General features: G+C 41.1%; 2 protein-coding genes across 2 annotated transcripts in view; one reads left to right on the top strand and one right to left on the bottom strand.

The window, feature by feature from the left end:
- The first annotated feature begins 1,567 nt into the window (after positions 1–1,567).
- On the top strand, positions 1,568–11,800 carry CCDC43 (coiled-coil domain containing 43). Its single transcript, XM_007125385.3, has 5 exons — positions 1,568–1,843; positions 5,744–5,831; positions 7,881–8,016; positions 9,365–9,423; positions 10,584–11,800. The coding sequence occupies exons 1-5, from the start codon at positions 1,640–1,642 to the stop codon at positions 10,769–10,771; spliced, it is 675 nt and encodes a 224-aa protein (XP_007125447.1). The 5' UTR covers positions 1,568–1,639; the 3' UTR covers positions 10,772–11,800.
- A 3,627-nt stretch (positions 11,801–15,427) lies between these two features.
- Positions 15,428–18,291, bottom strand: part of MEIOC (meiosis specific with coiled-coil domain) — a 19,501-nt gene continuing 16,637 nt past the window's right edge. The window contains exons 8-9 of the mRNA XM_024130185.1: positions 16,333–16,513; positions 15,428–15,678 (exon numbers count right to left, since the gene is read on the bottom strand). Coding sequence (XP_023985953.1) covers positions 15,428–15,678; positions 16,333–16,513 — 432 coding nt within the window. The remainder of the gene's footprint in view (positions 15,679–16,332; positions 16,514–18,291) is intronic.

The raw sequence follows: 18,291 nt of genomic DNA, 5'->3' as shown, positions 1-18,291 counted from the left end.
GGCAAGTCTTTGGGAGCTGATTCCGGCCTCTGACTCCATTATTGTCACATTCTAACTCAGGGAGCACACAGAAGCCATGGGGCTAATAGTCACAGTATCCTGTATTTCTACTGAGCTTTACAATGTTCCATGTTCATTCATTTACATTATCCCAACGATAATAAGGGTAGAGGATTCTCTCAGGAGGCGCTCTGCCAGGTATATAAGACCCTTCCTTTCCTTTTGTTGTCATCCCTTGAAAATCTTCTATCTGAACTCTGCTGCTCAAGCCATCCATGATTCTCTGGAGGGCCCACACAGTGCCATGCATCTGGGTCTGCTCCTTTCTCTTCTAGTCTTTCTGCCTAAAGAACTCTCACTTGTTCTTCAAAAAAGTGAAAGTATCACCTCCGCCAGAAGCCTTCCTAGATCTCCCATCTCCAGTTTCCAACTCCAATCCAACAGGCAATGTTAACCTAATCTTCTTCCAGGCAACCTACTGCAATCTCCATCAGACATTGAAACGCTTATGTCACTGTATTGTCATGATTAAACATGTCTGTTTCCACTGAAGACCCTTTGAAGGGAGAGCTTTTGTGACATTTATCTTTATATTTCAGTGCCTAGCAGCAATGCCAATAAATATTTAGTGAAAGAAAAAGTCAGGCCAGTGACCTGCCAGCCTCCTCTGCAGTTCAGGGAAAGCCAACCCGGGTTCTTGGGTAATTCATTTCAGCCCAGAGCCAGGTGTTTTGAGAGCCGTCTGAGGTCCGCCTGCCGTGCAGGCGCACTTGCCTCTGGTTAGGCTCCCTGTAACTGTGTGACTGTTTCATTTTCCTTATCTTTACTATGTGGACAATAAAAGCATCTCCTCACACGGTCGTTGGGAGGATTAAAGAGATAATGTATCAAAAGCTCTTAGATAATGCTTGACAATGGGTAAAGAAGGCTCCTCAGAGTTATTTCTGTGTAAGTGTTGAGTGAGTGAATTAAAGAAATGACTCGAGGTTGCCTGTTCATTTATTGAGCACCCACTATGTGTCCGGTAGCACGTTAAGCACAGCACGGTAAATGCAGAGAAGCAACCGCAGCACAATGGAGTGGTCTGAACACAGATTGCAGGAAATCAGGAAAGGTTTTCTGGAGCTTGAGTTTTCATACGGGAGGAGCATGGAAAGGCGCAGGTGGTAGCAGTTGATAGAGACAGTGGGCAATCCGGACAGAGCCAGCTGTTTCCTCCTTGAAAGCTGTGTGGGAGAGGGTGGCTTAGCTTCGCACGAGTGGCGTGAAAGGGCGCCTTGTTGAAGCCGGTCGAGGCGCTAGAATCGAAGGTGAGTTCCAGTCCCGTTTAGTTATTAGCCGCGTGACTTCGGTCAAGTCACTGAACCCCTCCGAACTTCCCCAACTGTAAAAAAAAAGAGTCGGTTAAGACTACTCACCAGCCAGGATTCCTGAGAGACCACATGACCGTGCGTAAACCAAGATGCGCTCTACTTAGAAGGTACGAAACGCCCCGGCAGGTCACTACGGGTCGACTAGGTTCTACGCCCCTCGCGCCGGGGCGTGGATTTCGTCTCCGAGCATGCGCAGTGAGCCCGTGGCGCGGCCCGTCAGGCGCTGCGGTAGGCGCCCTGGGGGCTGGCAGGACCCTGGCCCCAAGATGGCGGCGCCCAGCGCGGTGGCCGCTGCTACCTCCGGCGAGAGCGAAGGAGGGGGCAGCGGCTTTGAATCGTGGCTAGACGGACGGTTGGAGGCGCTGGGAGTGGACCGAGCCGTTTACGGTGCCTACATCCTGGGTGTCCTTCAGGAGGAGGAGGAAGAGGAGAAGCTGGACGCTCTGCAGGGTATCCTCTCCGCTTTCCTGGTGAGAAGCCCGGACACATTCCTTTAGCCTTTCTGCCACCCCCTGTCAGTACTTCGTATCCCCTTTCCCCTACTTGGTGTCCCAGAGGATTAGTGGTCTCACCTGGGAGAGGAATACTCTTCTGAGCCCTGGGCCTCGGGGGAAGGGGGTTGCTCCCTATCCAGGGTTTTGGGAGCCGGAAGGTTGCAGGTGCATAGAGAGGAAAGGCTTTCCCTTATTCTTGAGGACAAGACCCTCTCAGATGCCTGTGGATGAGCTGGGTGAGTATGCTTCCAAAGGCGTTGAAATGTCTAAATGAGTTTTATCATAAACGTCTAACAACCAATTTCATTCCCATCCGCTGACAGTGTTCAGAGGGAGGAATTAAGTGCCCTGAAATGTCTGTGCCCTTTAAGAGGCAGTGCCCCTGACAAAAGCCTGCAGGAGGTACCCTCTCGGTTTCCTATTTTGGAGGTAGGAGTCCAGAAAAGGTCAGTTTAGGCGGTAGAGGTCTTTTCACGCCTAGGCAGAACGGAAACAAATTTTGTGCTTGATCCTTTACTGTATTTAGAAATGCAGTAATCATTGGGGGGAGTAGGTTGGGAGTAAGAGAGATCAGAGTTTTAAAGAAGAGAGATAAACTTGATACTTAGCCTTTTAGAAGCAGATTAAGAATTCAGAAATGTGTGCTTTAAACTGTATTTAAGTAGTAAGTCACCAAGACGTCCACTTTTCCAACCTGATCATTTCTCCTGCCCTCATCTCTACCTACACTTACGTGGTGAAAGTGCAGTTCATTGACTGGTCACGTGGTTAAAACATAACACTAGTGCAGCTGTCCCAGGGCCTCCTGGCAAGGGCCGCCTTATAGTTCCAGAGCCTGCTCTGGTGAGATTGACCTATAAACGGGAAAGCCTTAACACAGCTTGTGATGCAACTCATAAGTTCAGTGGAAATACAGCACAGTGGAATAACTTCTTTTCTTGAACCATTACATTGCAGGTCGTAGAGGGAAAGAGTAGGAGGCAAGCAATTTAAGTTACTTTTTAAAAAATTTCCCACTGGGAAGTTTCTAAAGACTCCATGAAAAAGAAGTTGAAGTAATTTGGGTACTCACTGGTACCAGCTCCTTGACCTGTTCTTTACATTGTATCATTACTTAGAACTGTATGTCTCCTGATAAAGGCAGGCATGAATTTGCCTTAGACTCTTTTTTTTTTTTTGCCTTAGACTCTTAACAGTCTCTTGGTAGAAGAGTTATCTAGACCAGATTTGGTTCTTTGTATCTCCCTCTTGTTTGCATGCAGAAGACAAACTCACTTTTAAGGTGGCTTCCCTTCCTCTGCCCAATTCACACACCATGCTTAATTTTCTCAGTTTTCCCAACCCCTTCTATGTAGAAAATGACTTTGGGAAGAATTGGCCAGGAATGATATGGGGAGGCAGGGGTCCTGTCCATGAAGACTGAGGAGCAACTTTACAGGGCAGCAAGGCCAGTGAATATGGTATAGACCAAACACATCACTCATAGCACTGCTTATTGTCTGTCAGTCAGTTGGGCTGCATATAAAAGCTCCCGACTATTGTACCAAATCCCATTCTAGGAAAAACAAAAGGCATAGCCAAATCAATCGCCATATTGGGCTAGATTCAATATTAGGAATTTAGAAGTTTGTCAGCAACAATTTGAGGTAAGAGTCAAGAATAGTATATATAATTGGGAGCAAATGACAGTAAACAAAAACTTCTGTCATCCTTCCCTTTATTCCTTCTGATTGCACTTGCGCTGATTGATTTTCTTTTAAAGACTTTTATTGAATTTGTTACAATATTGCTTCTGTTTTATGTTTTGGTTTTTTGGCGGTGAGGCATGTGGGATCTTAGCTCCCCGACCAGGGATCTAACCCGCACCTCCTGCCTTGGAAGACGAAGTCTTAACCGCTGGACTGCCAGGGAAGTCCTGCGCTGATTGACTGATTAATCAAATTTTTATTGATGGATTACTCTCTGCCAGGCACTGCCCTAAGTGCTTGGGGTACTTTAGGCAACAACATAGACAGAAATCCCTGCCCTCAAAGGGTTATATTCCGGTAAGGAAAGACATAATCAGTAAAGTATATAGTATGTTAGAAAATGATTAGTGTTAAGAAAAAAGGAGCATTGTAAGAGGATCAGGAGTGGAATGGAGGGGTGAGCAATTTTAAGTAGGGTCATAGCATTAAGTAGGACATTACATTTTTTTCTTCCAGTTGTATTGAGATAAATTGACATACAGTGCTACATAAGTTTAAGGTGTACGGTATAACAATCTGACTTACATACATCATGAAATGATTATCACAATGAGTTTAGTAAACAGGATATTACATTTCGTCGCAGCTGTTTATATACCAGCCTTCTAAACTGTAAGTGTTATGAGGCTAGTGACTGTTTCTCATTCATCTCTTAGCACTCATCTTAGTGCCTTGAATATGGCAGGAACCATCTGGATGAATAAATGAATGAATGGAGGAAGGAACTTCTTTGGTTTGGATGAGGAGATTGGGGGAATAAACCACCTTGTCCTCCAAGAGTGCCCTTTCTCTTTTGCCTCTCCATTCCTTTTCCTACCCTTTTTTCTTTTCCTCTCCCTTCGCTTTTCCTTCTGGGGATCCTTGCAAGACAGGAACTCTGGACCAAAGAAGTTCAATATGTCTGTAATGCATGCTAAAAGGATGCAGGGTAGAGGATGGAATCCTTTGTTGGGTACAAAATAAGGATATCCACAGTAAGTCTGTGTTCTGTCTCTCCTTACTTTTCTCTGAGAGATGGTGTAATATAATGGTTGAGAACGTGGGCTCAAAGCCAGACTGCTTGGGTTCAAATCCTGTTTAATCCACTTATTACTTGTATCACCTTGGGCAAGTTACTTAACCTCTGTGCCTTGGTTTCCTCATCTCTAAATTGAGAGTGCTTCTTGAGATTGTTTTAAGAACTCTGAGAGTTCTTATGTATTTGAACAGTGCCTGACACATTAGGAAATGTGAACACTGACAGCTCATCCTGAGGGGTAGAAGGTGAAGATGGTGAAGGCAGCCATAATGAAAATGGAGGGAAATACCCATATTTGTTGAAATGCCTGTTCTTTGCCCAGTGGTGTAGGCCTTTTTTTTTTTTTTTTTTTTTTTTTGGCAGTGCACAGCATGTGGGATCTTAGTTCACTGACCAGCGATTGAATCCTGGCCCATGGCAGTGAAAGCACGGAGTCCTAACCTCTGGACCACCAGCGGTTAGGACTGTAGGCCGTTTATACACATTCATCCTCTCTAAAATCCTGGGAAGATGTGAAGCGTGGAAAAGTTAAGAAACTTGCTCATAGATCTGGGATTTGAATTTAAGTAAGTCTGACACCAAAGCCAACATCCTTTTTGTCATACCATGCTAAGGAGGAAGATTGGTTGGTGTGCAGAATATGTCTGCTTATGAAAAATGGACAGAGGGATGGTTGTATAGGAGACCATCTACTCACTTAACTTCTCTTTATTATGGATCAGCAAGCTCGTGGATATGTTCCAGCAAGAAAGTTGATAAACTTTGGAGAGTGTTCTGAGTTGAGTAAATTGGCCAAGGAAAATTTCAGAGTTTTGACTCAACAGGTTTTTGCCGCAAAAGGAGAAGGACTGCCCTGAGTTGGTGAGAATCCTTTCCTTTGGAGCTTGGCAGGATGGGGTGGGTGCTCTTGACCTAGCAGGTGTGGCTTCTGGGACTCACACACAGGATTACCTCTGTTTGGAGCCTCAGAAGAGAAACAATCTCTTCTGTGGCTCCCAAACCCTCCCTGTGATTTCTTCTCATCACCAGCAGGGGGAGCTCTGCCTTCTGCATAGACTTTGTTCAGGTCGAGGGCTCTCAGGAAATTAATTGATCTACTTTTCCAACCAGGAAGAAGATTCCCTTCTTAACATCTGCAAGGAGATTGTGGAACGATGGTCGGAAACTCAGAATGTTGTCACCAAAGTGAAAAAAGAAGGTAGAGTTGGAGTTTTTACGTCTAATCTCCAATAACCTTTACTCTACAGCTGTTAGAGAAAGAGTTTTTAGTTTTCTCCAGTAGATGCTCATTTGCCCTAAAATAAGTTAAACTGGAAAACACAGAGCAGCTTACTTTAACTTTTTAACTGAACGTTGGTTTTCTTTTTTCCTTTTACATTTTTCTGCTTCAGCTGACCATGGCTCTCTTCATTGTGGTTTTTTCTTTTTTCGTTTTCATTCCTCTTCCCACTCCCCCTTGTAGATTTGCTCTGCAGTTATAGGGTCAACTATATTTTCCCATCTTTTTCATATTCTCATTTCATAACACAAATTATGATTGGTCTTTTGCTTTATTCAGCTAAACCCTCCACCCTTAAAATGAAAGAGGTGTTACCATTAGGATGACAAATCAGCTGCAGAAAGCTCAAATCACAAATCCAAACTTGAATAGAATCTTTTCTAAGCTATCTACATGTTGGTTCTCAGTTGTGGCTGTACACTAGAATTGCTTGCTTTACGTTTAAAAGTGCCAGTGCCAAGACTTCCCTGGTGGCACAGTAGTTAAGAATCCGCCTGCCAGTGCAGGGGACACGGGTTCAATCCCTGGTCCGGGAAGATCCCACATGCCGCGGAGCAACTAAGCCCATGCGCCACAACTACTGAGCCGGCGCTCTAGAGCCCGCAAGCCACAACTACTGAGCCTGCATGCCACAGCTACTGAGCCCATGTGCATAGAATCCGTGCTCTGCAACAAGAGAAGCCACTGCAATGAGAAGCCCACATACCACAGTGGAGAGTAGCCCGCTTTCACCGCAACTATAGAAAGCCCACGCGCAGCAATGAAGCCCCAACACAGTCAAAAATAAAATAAAATAAATAAAATTTTAAAATAAATAAATAAAAATAAAAGTGCCCGGGCTTCCCTGGTGGCGCAGTGGTTGAGAGTCCGCCTGCCGATGCAGGGGACACGGGTTCGTGCCCCGGTCCGGGAAGATCCCACATGCCGCGGAGTGGCTGGGCCCGTGAGCCATGACCGCTGAGCCTGTGCGTCCGGAGCCTGTGCTCCGCAACGGGAGAGGCCGCAACAGTGAGAGGCCCGGGTACCGCAAAAAAACAAACAAACAAAAAAAAAAGTGCCCGTGCCTGGGCCGCACCATGGACCAATTATATAAACATCTTTGAGGTGGGGACCCAGGCATTGCTATCATTTTAAAAGCTCCCTCAGATGATTCTAATATGCAGCCAGGCATGAGAATCACTGCTTGACACCATTGCCTCCTTTCTTTGAGAATGGAGAAGTTAACAGATGATTTTATTTTAAAATAATATAAGAATTTCACCTAGGGGCTTCCCTGGTGGCACAGTGGTTGAGAATCTTCCTGCCAATGCAGGGGACACGGGTTCGAGCCCTGGTCTGGGAAGATCCCACATGCCGCGGAGCAACTAGGCCCGTGAGCCACAACTACTGTGCGCCTGGAGCCTGTGCTCCGCAACAAGAGAGGCCGCGATAGTGAGAGGCCCGCGCACCGCGATGAAGAGTGGCCCCCGCTCGCCGCAACTGGAGAAAGCCCTCGCACAGAAACGAAAATAAAATAAAAAAATAATTAAAAAATTTTTTTTCACCTAGCATAATTATCAACATGAAATAGACCAGCTTAAGTTGGTGCTAGATTCCTTCTTTGGTTTCTGAGTTGAGAGGAGAGAAAGTTTCATGTTTGGAGGCTTGATTGTCTATGGTTCTAATGCAGTGCTTTGTAACCTTTTTTTTTTTTTTTTAAAGCAGCAGAACTTCAATATATAAAACAAGTAAAAGCAGGGCTGCTCTGATTGAAGACAGATACGAGACCTAAAGCCTGGCCTGCATGGCCTTTCCTTGCCTTTCTCATTGGCCCCCGAGGCACCTCCTTTGCACCCCAGAGCTCTAAGGAGTCAGTAGATGCCCTTGCCTTTACTCCAAGCACTGCCAGGGTGGACTAGTGATTCGGTGAGCGTGTTTCCTCTCACATACAACCTTGTTGTCCCTCCCTTCCCTCCCACCACCTCCCAGATGAGGTCCAGGCCATTGCCACCCTCATTGAGAAGCAGGCGCAGATTGTGGTGAAGCCCAGGATGGTGTCAGAAGAGGAGAAGCAGAGGAAAGCTGCGCTCCTGGCGCAGTATGCTGACGTGACAGACGAAGAGGAATATCCTTTCTGGAGTCTCAGTGCCATTCCCTGAGGCTTGAGCCAAAAGCCTTTGCTGGTTTACAGTGAGCTCTGGGAAGCTGCCAATCCCCCTCTATAGCTTAATTTTCTCCTCTAAAATGGCAGTGATCTATAGCCCTTGGATGGCGTGAGGAATGATGTTGGAATGGTTGATACTGGACTTACATTTTTTAAGACACAATCTATATGTTCCTGAAAACTTCAGTGTGAAACATAATGCCTGAATGGACCACTGTTATTGTGTTTTCAGAAAATATGCTCTAGCTGTGATTCTTTATAGTTGATTTACACTTATGATTCTTTATATTTGTATAATACCTTTCTGTGAAGTACAGTGTTACATGTATAATCCATCTTTATATTTTTTCACAGTTGATAAGGAAACTGAGGCACTAAGAGATGAATGGGTGATCAGAGACATTCAAAGAATTAATAGCAAAACCAGGACTAGAACCTGGATTTGAATTTGGATTCCCAAATGTGGAGCAGTTTCATTTGAATCTTTTTTTTTAAAAAAATATTCCAGTGACCACATAATTAATAAAAGTGAGACTGAACCCCCAAAGTGAGACTGAACCCCCCAAAACAACACCAGAATAAACCTGGAATTTGAGTGGGGACTGTGTAAAAAGAAAGTGTTGCTGGTAGGTGCAGATTTGGTTCCCTGTGAATTTGAAATTTGTTTAGGGAATGCTTAGCTTACTGAGCCTGCTTGAATGGAGTGGGCATCGTACCAGAAATGTCACTAGGTTAGGAAAGAATTCTTAGGCTCTTTGGGGCCAACTCCTCTTCTAGTTTTCCCTCATGATTTTTCTTGCCAGCTTTGGCAGAGCTGAGGTTCCAACTACAAAATCTCATTTCTTGGGCTAGAAAAGAATGTTTTAAGCAGTGGTTCTCCTGGAGGACTTGTTAAAACAGATTGCTGGGCCTTATGCCCTACAGTTTTGGATTTAGTAGATCCAGAGTGGGGCCCAAGAATGTGTATTTCTCACAAGTTCTTGGGGAGTTCTGGGAACCACACTTTGAGAACCACTGTTTTTGAGGTCATCTTGCCATCCCCTGGCTCCCAGGTAATGTGGCAGTCCACCTAGACCAGCTTCAGTTTCTTTTCAGCCTCTGACAGATAAGGATGTTACAGAAGCTCTGAGCAGTCTTCCCCAAGTTGAGACTTCCAAAGATGACTCTCCTGGGTCTACCGTCATATCCCTTACAGAGTCCTTCCATTCAGCATGCTTTTCCTACCCATCACCTTAGTCACTATTTTCTGATGTTGGGTTGGGATGTGCTAACCTTTGTTTTCCATCCGACTTTCCTTAACGTCACTCACTGAAGCAGATGAGAAGGATGATTCAGGTGCCACCATGATGAGCACTGGTTCTGAGAAATGTATCCTTCTCTGTGTCCATCCCCATGTGTTTCTCCATAGAATATTCTTGTGGGTCAGCTTTTACTTTACTGTCCTTGCTGGGGGCTCCATTTACCTCCAAGGACACAGGTCAGGCCAGCATTGTGAGCCCCAGTCCTAGGACAGTTCTAAATAGTCAATTTAGCAAGAATTTTCCCCAAAGAAAATATGTTAACATGAACCGTGAAGGGGTTAGTTTAGAGAAAGGATTTCTAAGGGATAATGAGAATCTATATTCCTTGCGTATAGCGCTGGGTTTCCGAGCAATGTGGAAGCAAATAGAACAATATTGCAGTTTTGGTCTTTGTCCTCAAAGACCTTATAATTCAGTGGAAAGAGACTACAAACACTGAAGACTTTTAAGTTAAAATACGGACAGATTGAAACATACGTGCTGAGGAAAATCCCTACCAACAGAATCACTTATGAGCAGCTTCTTAGAGAACGTGGATTTAGAAATCCACCTTAAAGGTGAGGAGTATGGTGGATTATCTGAGAAGGGGGGTTATTTCAGGGAGACTTACTCGTTATAAAGCACTAAAGCAGAAAAAAATTATGTTTTAAGAGTAAAGAGGAGCTTGTCTGGTAGTAACAGGTTATGTTTTAAAGTTGTAAGAAATGAAGAGTAAAGTTTTTGGCTAGGTATTTTCTAACTGGTTAAACTTATTTCCTTAGAACATGATTTTCACTTAAGCTTTAGTGGTCTCGGGAAAAAAGCAACCTGATAAAGTTTAGTAAGGTTAAACAACTTAACTCTTTTCAAGCATTTTAATAATGCCAAGTACATAAAAATTTTGCCAGTTACTTTAATACTCTAGTTACTAAAACTAGCCTGGGTACTATACAATATTGCATCAGTGAATAATATAAGTACTTATTGTAGAATGAAATTTCATTTTCATGAAATATTTAACACTCAGATAAGTCTGAATGAGATTTTTATTCTAATTTTTTTACTAATGGTAGTTTTAGGATTTCCCATTAGACCAAAGATAAACGTAAGGGTTTTTTTTTTTTTAAGACTAGGGACAGGTAGAGAGTATTGAAGACTTGGCATGTAGAGAGATGACAGCAAGAATGAGGAGAGAGCAGTAGTTGAGACCTGTGTGACCTGGACCCTCATCCCTTAACTCACCTGTAGCTCTGTTTCGAAACACCAACGTGGAAGATGTCCTCAATGCCCGAAAACTGGAGCGAGACTCTCTTCGGGATGAGTCCCAAAGGAAGAAGGAACAGGACAAGCTGCAGAGGGAGAGGGACAAGCTAGCCAAGCAGGAGCGCAAGGAAAAGGAAAAGAAAAGGACTCAAAGAGGAGAGCGAAAGCGATAACCTTGGTCCACTCTATTCTTTCTCCTCATGAACTTGGTCAAAGGGAGAACTGGTTGTGCACTTGTGTATTTAAGAGAAATGAGAAAACATTGCAAAAGTAGTTTCCCAAGGCATTTCCCCTTTTGTTTACATGGTCAAAAGGAAAATCACAAACACTTCTAATTACAAAATGTGCCATGTCTCTGTGGTGTGGGTAAGCAGATTATTGTAGTTGATGTCTGTACCAAAGATCTGGAATGGGGGCAACCTTTATATTTTAATCCTGAAGTCCTGTACTCCTTTTGGCCACTTTAAAAAGTCTTCCCTCACCTGGGATAAAGAGCAGGAATATTCAGAAAGCTGACAGTTTTTGTCCTGAAGGAGGAGAATGATGACCACTCCTTCCCTGAGATGAAATGTAGGAGTGTCAATTGCTTCAGAAGTAGTATTCACCCCTAAATGTATTGTTTTATGGCTGAAATAGGAAGCTGATGAAGAGCCCTACCTGGATCCAGACTTTATGTTACATGGCAACAAACTAGGAAAATGAGAAGAAGTTATTTGGTGGATGTTCTACATTTGAGATTTTTTAAAAGTTTCAGCCTATGGTAGGAAAGAAAGTGTCTTTTAATAAGAGATAGTTATATATTTTTCCTCATCTGGGCTGTGATTTTAAGAAGGATGTGTCAGTATTGAGTGCAAGGATATCATTGTTAGCTAGATTCATTTTTTATAATCATGAATCCTCTTGAGTGCTAGTAAAGATTTTAATCCTGATCTGCCCTAAAACATATAAGGACCTGATAATTACAAGTTTAGAGAAACCCTTTTAAGGAAGAAACACTGGAAATCTCTGCTAACACAAAGATATTTAAGAATGTACATAGTAGGTGCAACAAATTTATTGAATGAGTGAGTGAATGGAAAAACTGCTTGGGAGAGTCAAAAGTGAGTAGGAACTCTCCTCCATGTCTACTTTTGTCACAAGCCACATTCGGTTGTAAATAGGCCTTTCCCTACTTCAGGCGGTAGACTGTCAAGAAGCCTGAAGACAGCAATTCCTCTGTCAAGACAGAAAGTAGATATTTTATACCAGGGGTGGGCAAACAACTGCCAGCAACCAAATTTTGCCCAGTCTGTTTTTGTATGGTGCAAGCTAACAACGGATTTTACATCTTTAAAGGGTTGTAAAAGAAAGAATATGTGACAGAGACCTTATGTGATCTTTAAAGCCTAAAATATTTACTACCTGGCCCTTCGGAGAAAATGTTTGCTGACCTCTGTTTTATACCATTAACTATGAGATTAACAATTTTTTTTACCTTTCTGCGGAAGGTAAAACGCATGGTTAAGGAAACGATGTGTCACCTCTATACACTCCTATAACTGTGGCATTGCAAAATTTTTTTTAAATAACCACGTTTAAAAAAAATAAACTATTTAAATCACTGTCTTCTGATTTATTCTGATTCCTTCCACCTGGAAGTGAGTTCTGTGTGGATAGTCACTTAGGAATGGGTTTGAATTTTACTTGTTTTGATTAGCCCAGTTATCTCTTCTGCTAGTAGAACCTCATCCTGGAATCCATAAATTCTCTGCCTCAGTTTTCCTTTCTATGTGTTGGATATTAGATCAGAAGGATTACCTTCTTTTTGGACAGTCAGTAGATTGGCTTTGAAGTCTCTGAAGTACTGCTGGAGTCTTAGTTTCATATGTGGCTGTGGCTACAGATAGCATATGAGAGAGCCTATTTTAATTTAATAACCCATACTTTGGATTTTTGGTTGGTTCTCACCTTGATTTTGGTCTCTGAAGCACAGTCAGGTTATATCCATAGACCCCTGAAGGGTGCTGGTTTCAATCTGTTATAACAGTAGGCAATTCTTTCTTCTGGGACTCTATTACATAGGTTATAGTTAGTGTACACTTGAACTAATGCTTAAACAGAAAAAAAGGATCGGCTCATTAGGCTTTGAGTAAGGTTATCCACTTAACTCAGGTGCCAGTAAATCCTTTATGTCTAAAATATTCAATACCGCAAAAGGCAAATTTTAAACCATGTTTTCTGTGGTATGATTGACATTTTAGGCCAAATTTGGAATTTCAGTCATAACATTAATTCCCACCCCTCTAAAACGTTATAGTACCAGATTATTCATAGGTTGTAATTCAGAAGTACAATGCTTAAGAACCACCCATTAGAGGGTATACAATAGAAAGGAACAGCCTACTAACTTGAGTTATCCAAAGCATGACTTGATTAACAGAATTTCAAAGAATTTTTGTGTTTGTTTTTTGTTAATGGACTAGTGTTTAATTTCTGACCACTGTCATGTAAAAGTTTCTCCAGAATTTTTATTCTGGTTTGCCAGGATTAGCACAAAGGTAGAACAAAAATTTATTTGGGGCTTCCCTGGTGGCGCAGTGGTTGAGAGTCCGCCTGCCGATGCAGGGGACACGGGTTCGTGCCCCGGTCCGGGAAGATCCCACGTGCCGCGTAGCAGCTAGGCCCGTGAGCCATGGCCGCTGAGCCTGCGCGTCCGGAGCCTGTGCTCCGCAACGGGAGAGGCGACAACAGTGAGGCCCGCGTACCGCAAAAAAAAAAAAAAAAAAAAATTTATTTGAAGGAGGTCAGGTTAGATCTAAGGATATCTGAATGGCATTGGTTTATTATCTACCAACAGTATTATTTATTTGTTAATAATGAAATTTAAAACTTACCACCAGTTCTTATCAGTTAAATGAAATTTAATTGGTTTTCTGGCATGAGTGACTCTTAATGTTAGAAACTAATACAGGGACTTCCTTGGTGGTCCAGTGGTAAAGAATCCGACTTGCAATGAAGGGGAGGCCGGTTCGATCCCTGGTCGGGGAACTAAGATCCCACATGCCGCGGGGCAACTAAGCCGGCTCCCACAACTACTGAGCTCGCGCGCCTCAATGAGAGAGCCCGTGTGCTGCAAACTACAGAGCCCACGCGCCCAGGACAGCCTGTGTGCCACAACTAGAGAGTAAAACTCACAAGCCACAACTAGAGAGAAGCCCACACGCCGCAACAAAGAGCTGGCACGCTACAAGGAAAGATCCCGCATGCCGCAACTAAGACCCAACGCAGCCAAAAAAGAATAAAAAAATAAATATTAAAAAAAAAACTAATACAAACATGTAAAAAAATGAAACTAAATATTTTCAACAAAGTAATTTATTTATTTTTCCTGAGTGACGAAATTCAGTTCAGTATTTGTTTTCATAACACCCAACATATCTTACATCAAACTTAACCACTTTCTATGCGGTGACTGTGGTGGGATGATCTATTTTATTTGACTACCCTCAATGTAATTCATTTGGGTAGTTCTAAGGCATTTCAGTGATCAAAGTATTTCTCCCTACAGTTACTCCTCCATTCTCAGTTTCTTCTGAACATCATCTAAAGAAAATTTATGTGGTGTGATTACACTTTTTTTTTTTAATACCAGGATTTCTAAAACTAGGAAAAACACCAACATTTAAAACATTAGTGTTTCTAGTCAAGGATAGTTCAATTAAATTTCATCAGTACATTATATTATAGTTTAACTCATGCTAGAAATGTTAAAACCCAAGATCTTCTGAGTCACATAATACCAATATTTCATATTAATGAATAAATTACTCGGGTTCCATACAAAGATATTAAGTGATGAGAAACAGAAAAAGTGAAGCTTTCAAGAACGCTTTTAAAAAAATACAGAAGCAAATTAATGAACAGAACTACACAAAATATACACTAAACAACTGCAAACTAAACTAGTTAAAGATTAACCTTAAAAAAATACATTTTAGAACTCTGTGATACCCTCATGAAAGGCAGCAAACTAAGGGTATTAAAACAATAATCATTTTAGTTACTGTGCATCAAGTCTAAAAGATCCAGATAAAGGAAATGTTTTGTTTTTGATTCAATTAAAATACTTTAAAACTGGAAATATTTAATAATTGATAGTATAATTAAATTTTAAAGAACACACACAAATGATTTGAACAGGTTTTATATTCAGTAACTTGCATGGTTTTTACACTGGCACTTTTATCCCTACTTTAGGAGAATCAGATGCATTTTCCTCCATATACTTAGGTACTAAGATTTCAAATTTATAATATGGTAGTATTTTAAATATTAAATTTTTACATGAATATTGGGTTCATCCTTGTTTTCCTTTGTTCCCTAGGTATTATCCAGTTTTGTAAGGAAAACACTTTTATATCACAATCAAAACTATGTCTTGGTTACTAGACTGTCGCCATAATTGGGTTACAGTCACTTAGATTCATTATTTGGAATTATACTTACTAAGGCAGACCTAAATGAAACTTATCTTCTAGAAGAATTTCACATTTGCATTTACCTGCACTGCAGAATGAGTTTCAGCAATATTTTAGCTGTTAGGAAATATTTAATTTACTTAAACTTGTTATCTTTGACTACCCAGGAACCCCTAGAGAAGTCAACTTTACCTTTGAGTTCACTTTAAACTACATCTGATTCATTCCAAATAGAAGATTTTTAAATAAAAGTTAGACTTCATTAAGGTATTACCTTTAAATCTGAGAGAAAATTAATGTAATGAAATTTTCAAGTTTGACAAGTTCATTAACATTTTTTAGCACGTCTTGATACATTTACTTATCAGCTTTTTATTCTTCTTTCTGCTGGCATTTCCTTAATGTTTGTTGACTTCTCTGGTTCATTGGATTGCTACTATTTAGGCTTTCATGGACTTTATCTTCACAGTTTACTATATCTTGTAAAGCCTTTTCCACATCTGTTTGGCCAGCTGTACTGGCTGTTTTTGGCAAGGTCATCTGCAGTGCACACCACAGGGTAGTGCGTGCTTTCCGAGTAGCCACACACATCTCTTTAATTGCTGAAGCAAGGGCAAAAACATCTGTAAAAGAAATATTTGGGGTCAGTTCATATCAGATGCCATTTAAGTACCCCTTAACTCATAAAACCCCGTGCTGTGCTACTAAATGATCAAACATTATTTTTATAAAAGAAGGATGGCTAGTGACTGAGCTAACCAAAGTATTTGACTTAATATTTAAAAGTGTTGATACTTGGGGCTTCCCTGGTGGCACAGTGGTTGGGAGTCCGCCTGCCGATGCAGGGGACAGGGGTTCGTGCACCGGTCTGGGAAGATCCCACATGCCGCGGAGTGGCTAGGCCCGTGAGCCATGGCCGCTGAGCCTGCGTGTCCAGAGCCTGTGCTCCGCAAGGGGAGAGGCCACAAGTGAGAGACCCGTGTACCGCAAAAAAAAAAAAAGCGTTGATACTTGTATTTATTTCTGACTTGTATAACCATGACTATGCTGCTTTAGGTAGAACACAGACTTTAACAGAGTTATTATAATTAAATGGGTAATATTAGCAAAATAGATCAAAGTACTTCTGGAGTAAATTATGTGGGCACCATTTAACAATTTATTCTTTAGATAAGTATAAATGTTAGAAATTCAACCTTTTAACTTCAGAGTCTGATTTTATTAACATTCAAATTATCTCAGTGCCTTATCAAAAGAATATGCATTAATGTTTGTACCTCTGTCATCTTGGCATCTAGGAACACCCTGCCTTTGCCGATTTGAAGCATTAACAATTTCGTCCTTTCTACGTGACTGTACAATGTGAATGGACTCCAAGTGTCTATCAAGAGCTGTAGAGATACTGGCATGAAGGGGAGAGCTTCGAAGCCGTTCCATTTTGCCCAGTAAAGTCACAACCTGAAGGAAACATTTTAAATTTTGATGAGGCTTGTAACCACATTGCCCTGTCATTAACTTAAAACAAATCTTCAATGAAGCAGAATAGAGATGAGAGCAGTAATATTCAATCAATAAATAAGTGAATGCTTACTGTGTCCTGACACCATGCTGGGGGAAACAAAGATGGAAAGTCAGTCTTTTGTACCTATTTGTTTATGTTAATTCTAAAAGGTTTAAGGGTAGTCAGTTACTGGGAATAAGCAACAATGAAAAAGTCAAACGTTCAAATATTTCCATGTTATTAACAGTAAGTGCAAATATAAGATATGACATTCTTTTTGGCAAATAAGAGAATAGCCTGCAAATAGAGCATTATTAGGAGTTACTGTAATTAAAAGGGAAAAAAATTGAGCTAAAAAGGAGAAATCCTAGATTGATTAATCTTGACCTCAGCAATTCCTTTCTGGGCCTCCAAAGTTCTCCTTTTGGAAATCAGAAATAATACTGGCTAGCGGTAGTTTTAAGGAATCCATAATCCAGAAAATACCAATTTAAATTTATGCTGAACTAATACAAAATAAATCCTGTAACTGTCAAAACTGCTAAGGAAAATCAGGAAGTCTCAATCTTCTGGTTAATTAAGCTTAAAGAAGAGCACTGTATATCAGTAAGGGTAGTACGTTTCATAGTTGTATATGCCTAACTTGTTTCAAATTCTAAACTTGGAAGGTGTAAGGAAAGAGCAGTTTTTGAGTAAGTAGGATTTGGACATCAAATAAATACAACAATTGCCTTTGGGAGCTAAATGATTTAAAATTCACATTAAGAACTTGGTGTTCAGTGATTGGAGAGAGTAGAAAAATACCTCTCAATTAATATGCACCTGAATGATGCCTCTAACCTCACACTCCTATCAAGTTTCTTTGGAATAAGTCTATCCCAGTTTAAGCCCGTGGAGAAAACACAAGTGTACAGGTATAAAATATTTTCTTCCCAACTGTACAACCAGCCAGATTCTTGAGGGGAAAATAAGACAACAAAAGAAAATACCATAGAAAAAACTCCAGTGAACTATAAATTATGTATTTTTAAAATAAGACAATCATTTTGAATAAATGATAAGCATAAAGAAAGAAATTTACACAGGTGATTTTTAATAAACTTTTAAAAGATTTTTTCAGAATTCCACAAAACCAGCAAACTAGAAAGTAGTACACATAAAAATATTTTTGCCCTTTGTGTATTACTGATCTAATGTTGCTGCTAAATATAGATAAACAAAAGTATTATAACAGCTATAAGCATAACCTTCTAAATTAGGGTGAAGCGTAAGTAAGGCTGGAAAAAGTATATTTCTTAATATCCACAGTCAGCAATCCTTTGATTTATTGCCTAGAAATGTATTACTGAGAAAAAGGAATTTTAACTTGGAACAGTTTTAAGAAAAAAACAGAAGACCTAAGTTTTTGTAACATTTGGCTATAACCCATGTCAGTATCTGACTATACCACTGATAAATTCCATTGTACAAATTTACAAATTTGATTAAAAATTACAACTGAATGAGGCTGAAAGCTAGGTAAAATCAATCTTTTTCCATTGAAGTAGTTCATATCTGTATTTTAAAGACAGCATGGTACAAGTAAGAAACTAATGTTCAATAAAATAAGACTCTGTGGGCTTCCCTGGTGGCACAGTGGTTAAGAATCTGCCTGCCAATTCAGGGGACACGGGTTCAAGCCCTGGACTGGGAAGATCCCACATGCCGCGGAGCAACTAAGCCCGTCTGCCACAAC

Source organism: Physeter macrocephalus, chromosome 14 (genome assembly GCF_002837175.3).
Source record: "Physeter macrocephalus isolate SW-GA chromosome 14, ASM283717v5, whole genome shotgun sequence".
Lineage (NCBI taxonomy): Eukaryota > Metazoa > Chordata > Mammalia > Artiodactyla > Physeteridae > Physeter > Physeter macrocephalus.
The sequence above is the reverse complement of the archived record's forward strand: the minus strand, read 5'-3'. Positions and strand labels throughout refer to the sequence as shown.

Bases quoted from the DNA above. Each gene is read 5' to 3' on its own strand.
- CCDC43 (XM_007125385.3), top strand. From the start codon at position 1,640: ATGGCGGCGCCCAGCGCGGTGGCCGCTGCTACCTCCGGCGAGAGCGAA. The intron at 8,017-9,364 runs ATATCCTTTCTG...AACGTCACTCAC, and splicing joins GACGTGACAGACGAAGAGGA to TGAAGCAGATGAGAAGGATG. The intron at 9,424-10,583 runs GTATCCTTCTCT...ACTCACCTGTAG, and splicing joins GAGCACTGGTTCTGAGAAAT to CTCTGTTTCGAAACACCAAC.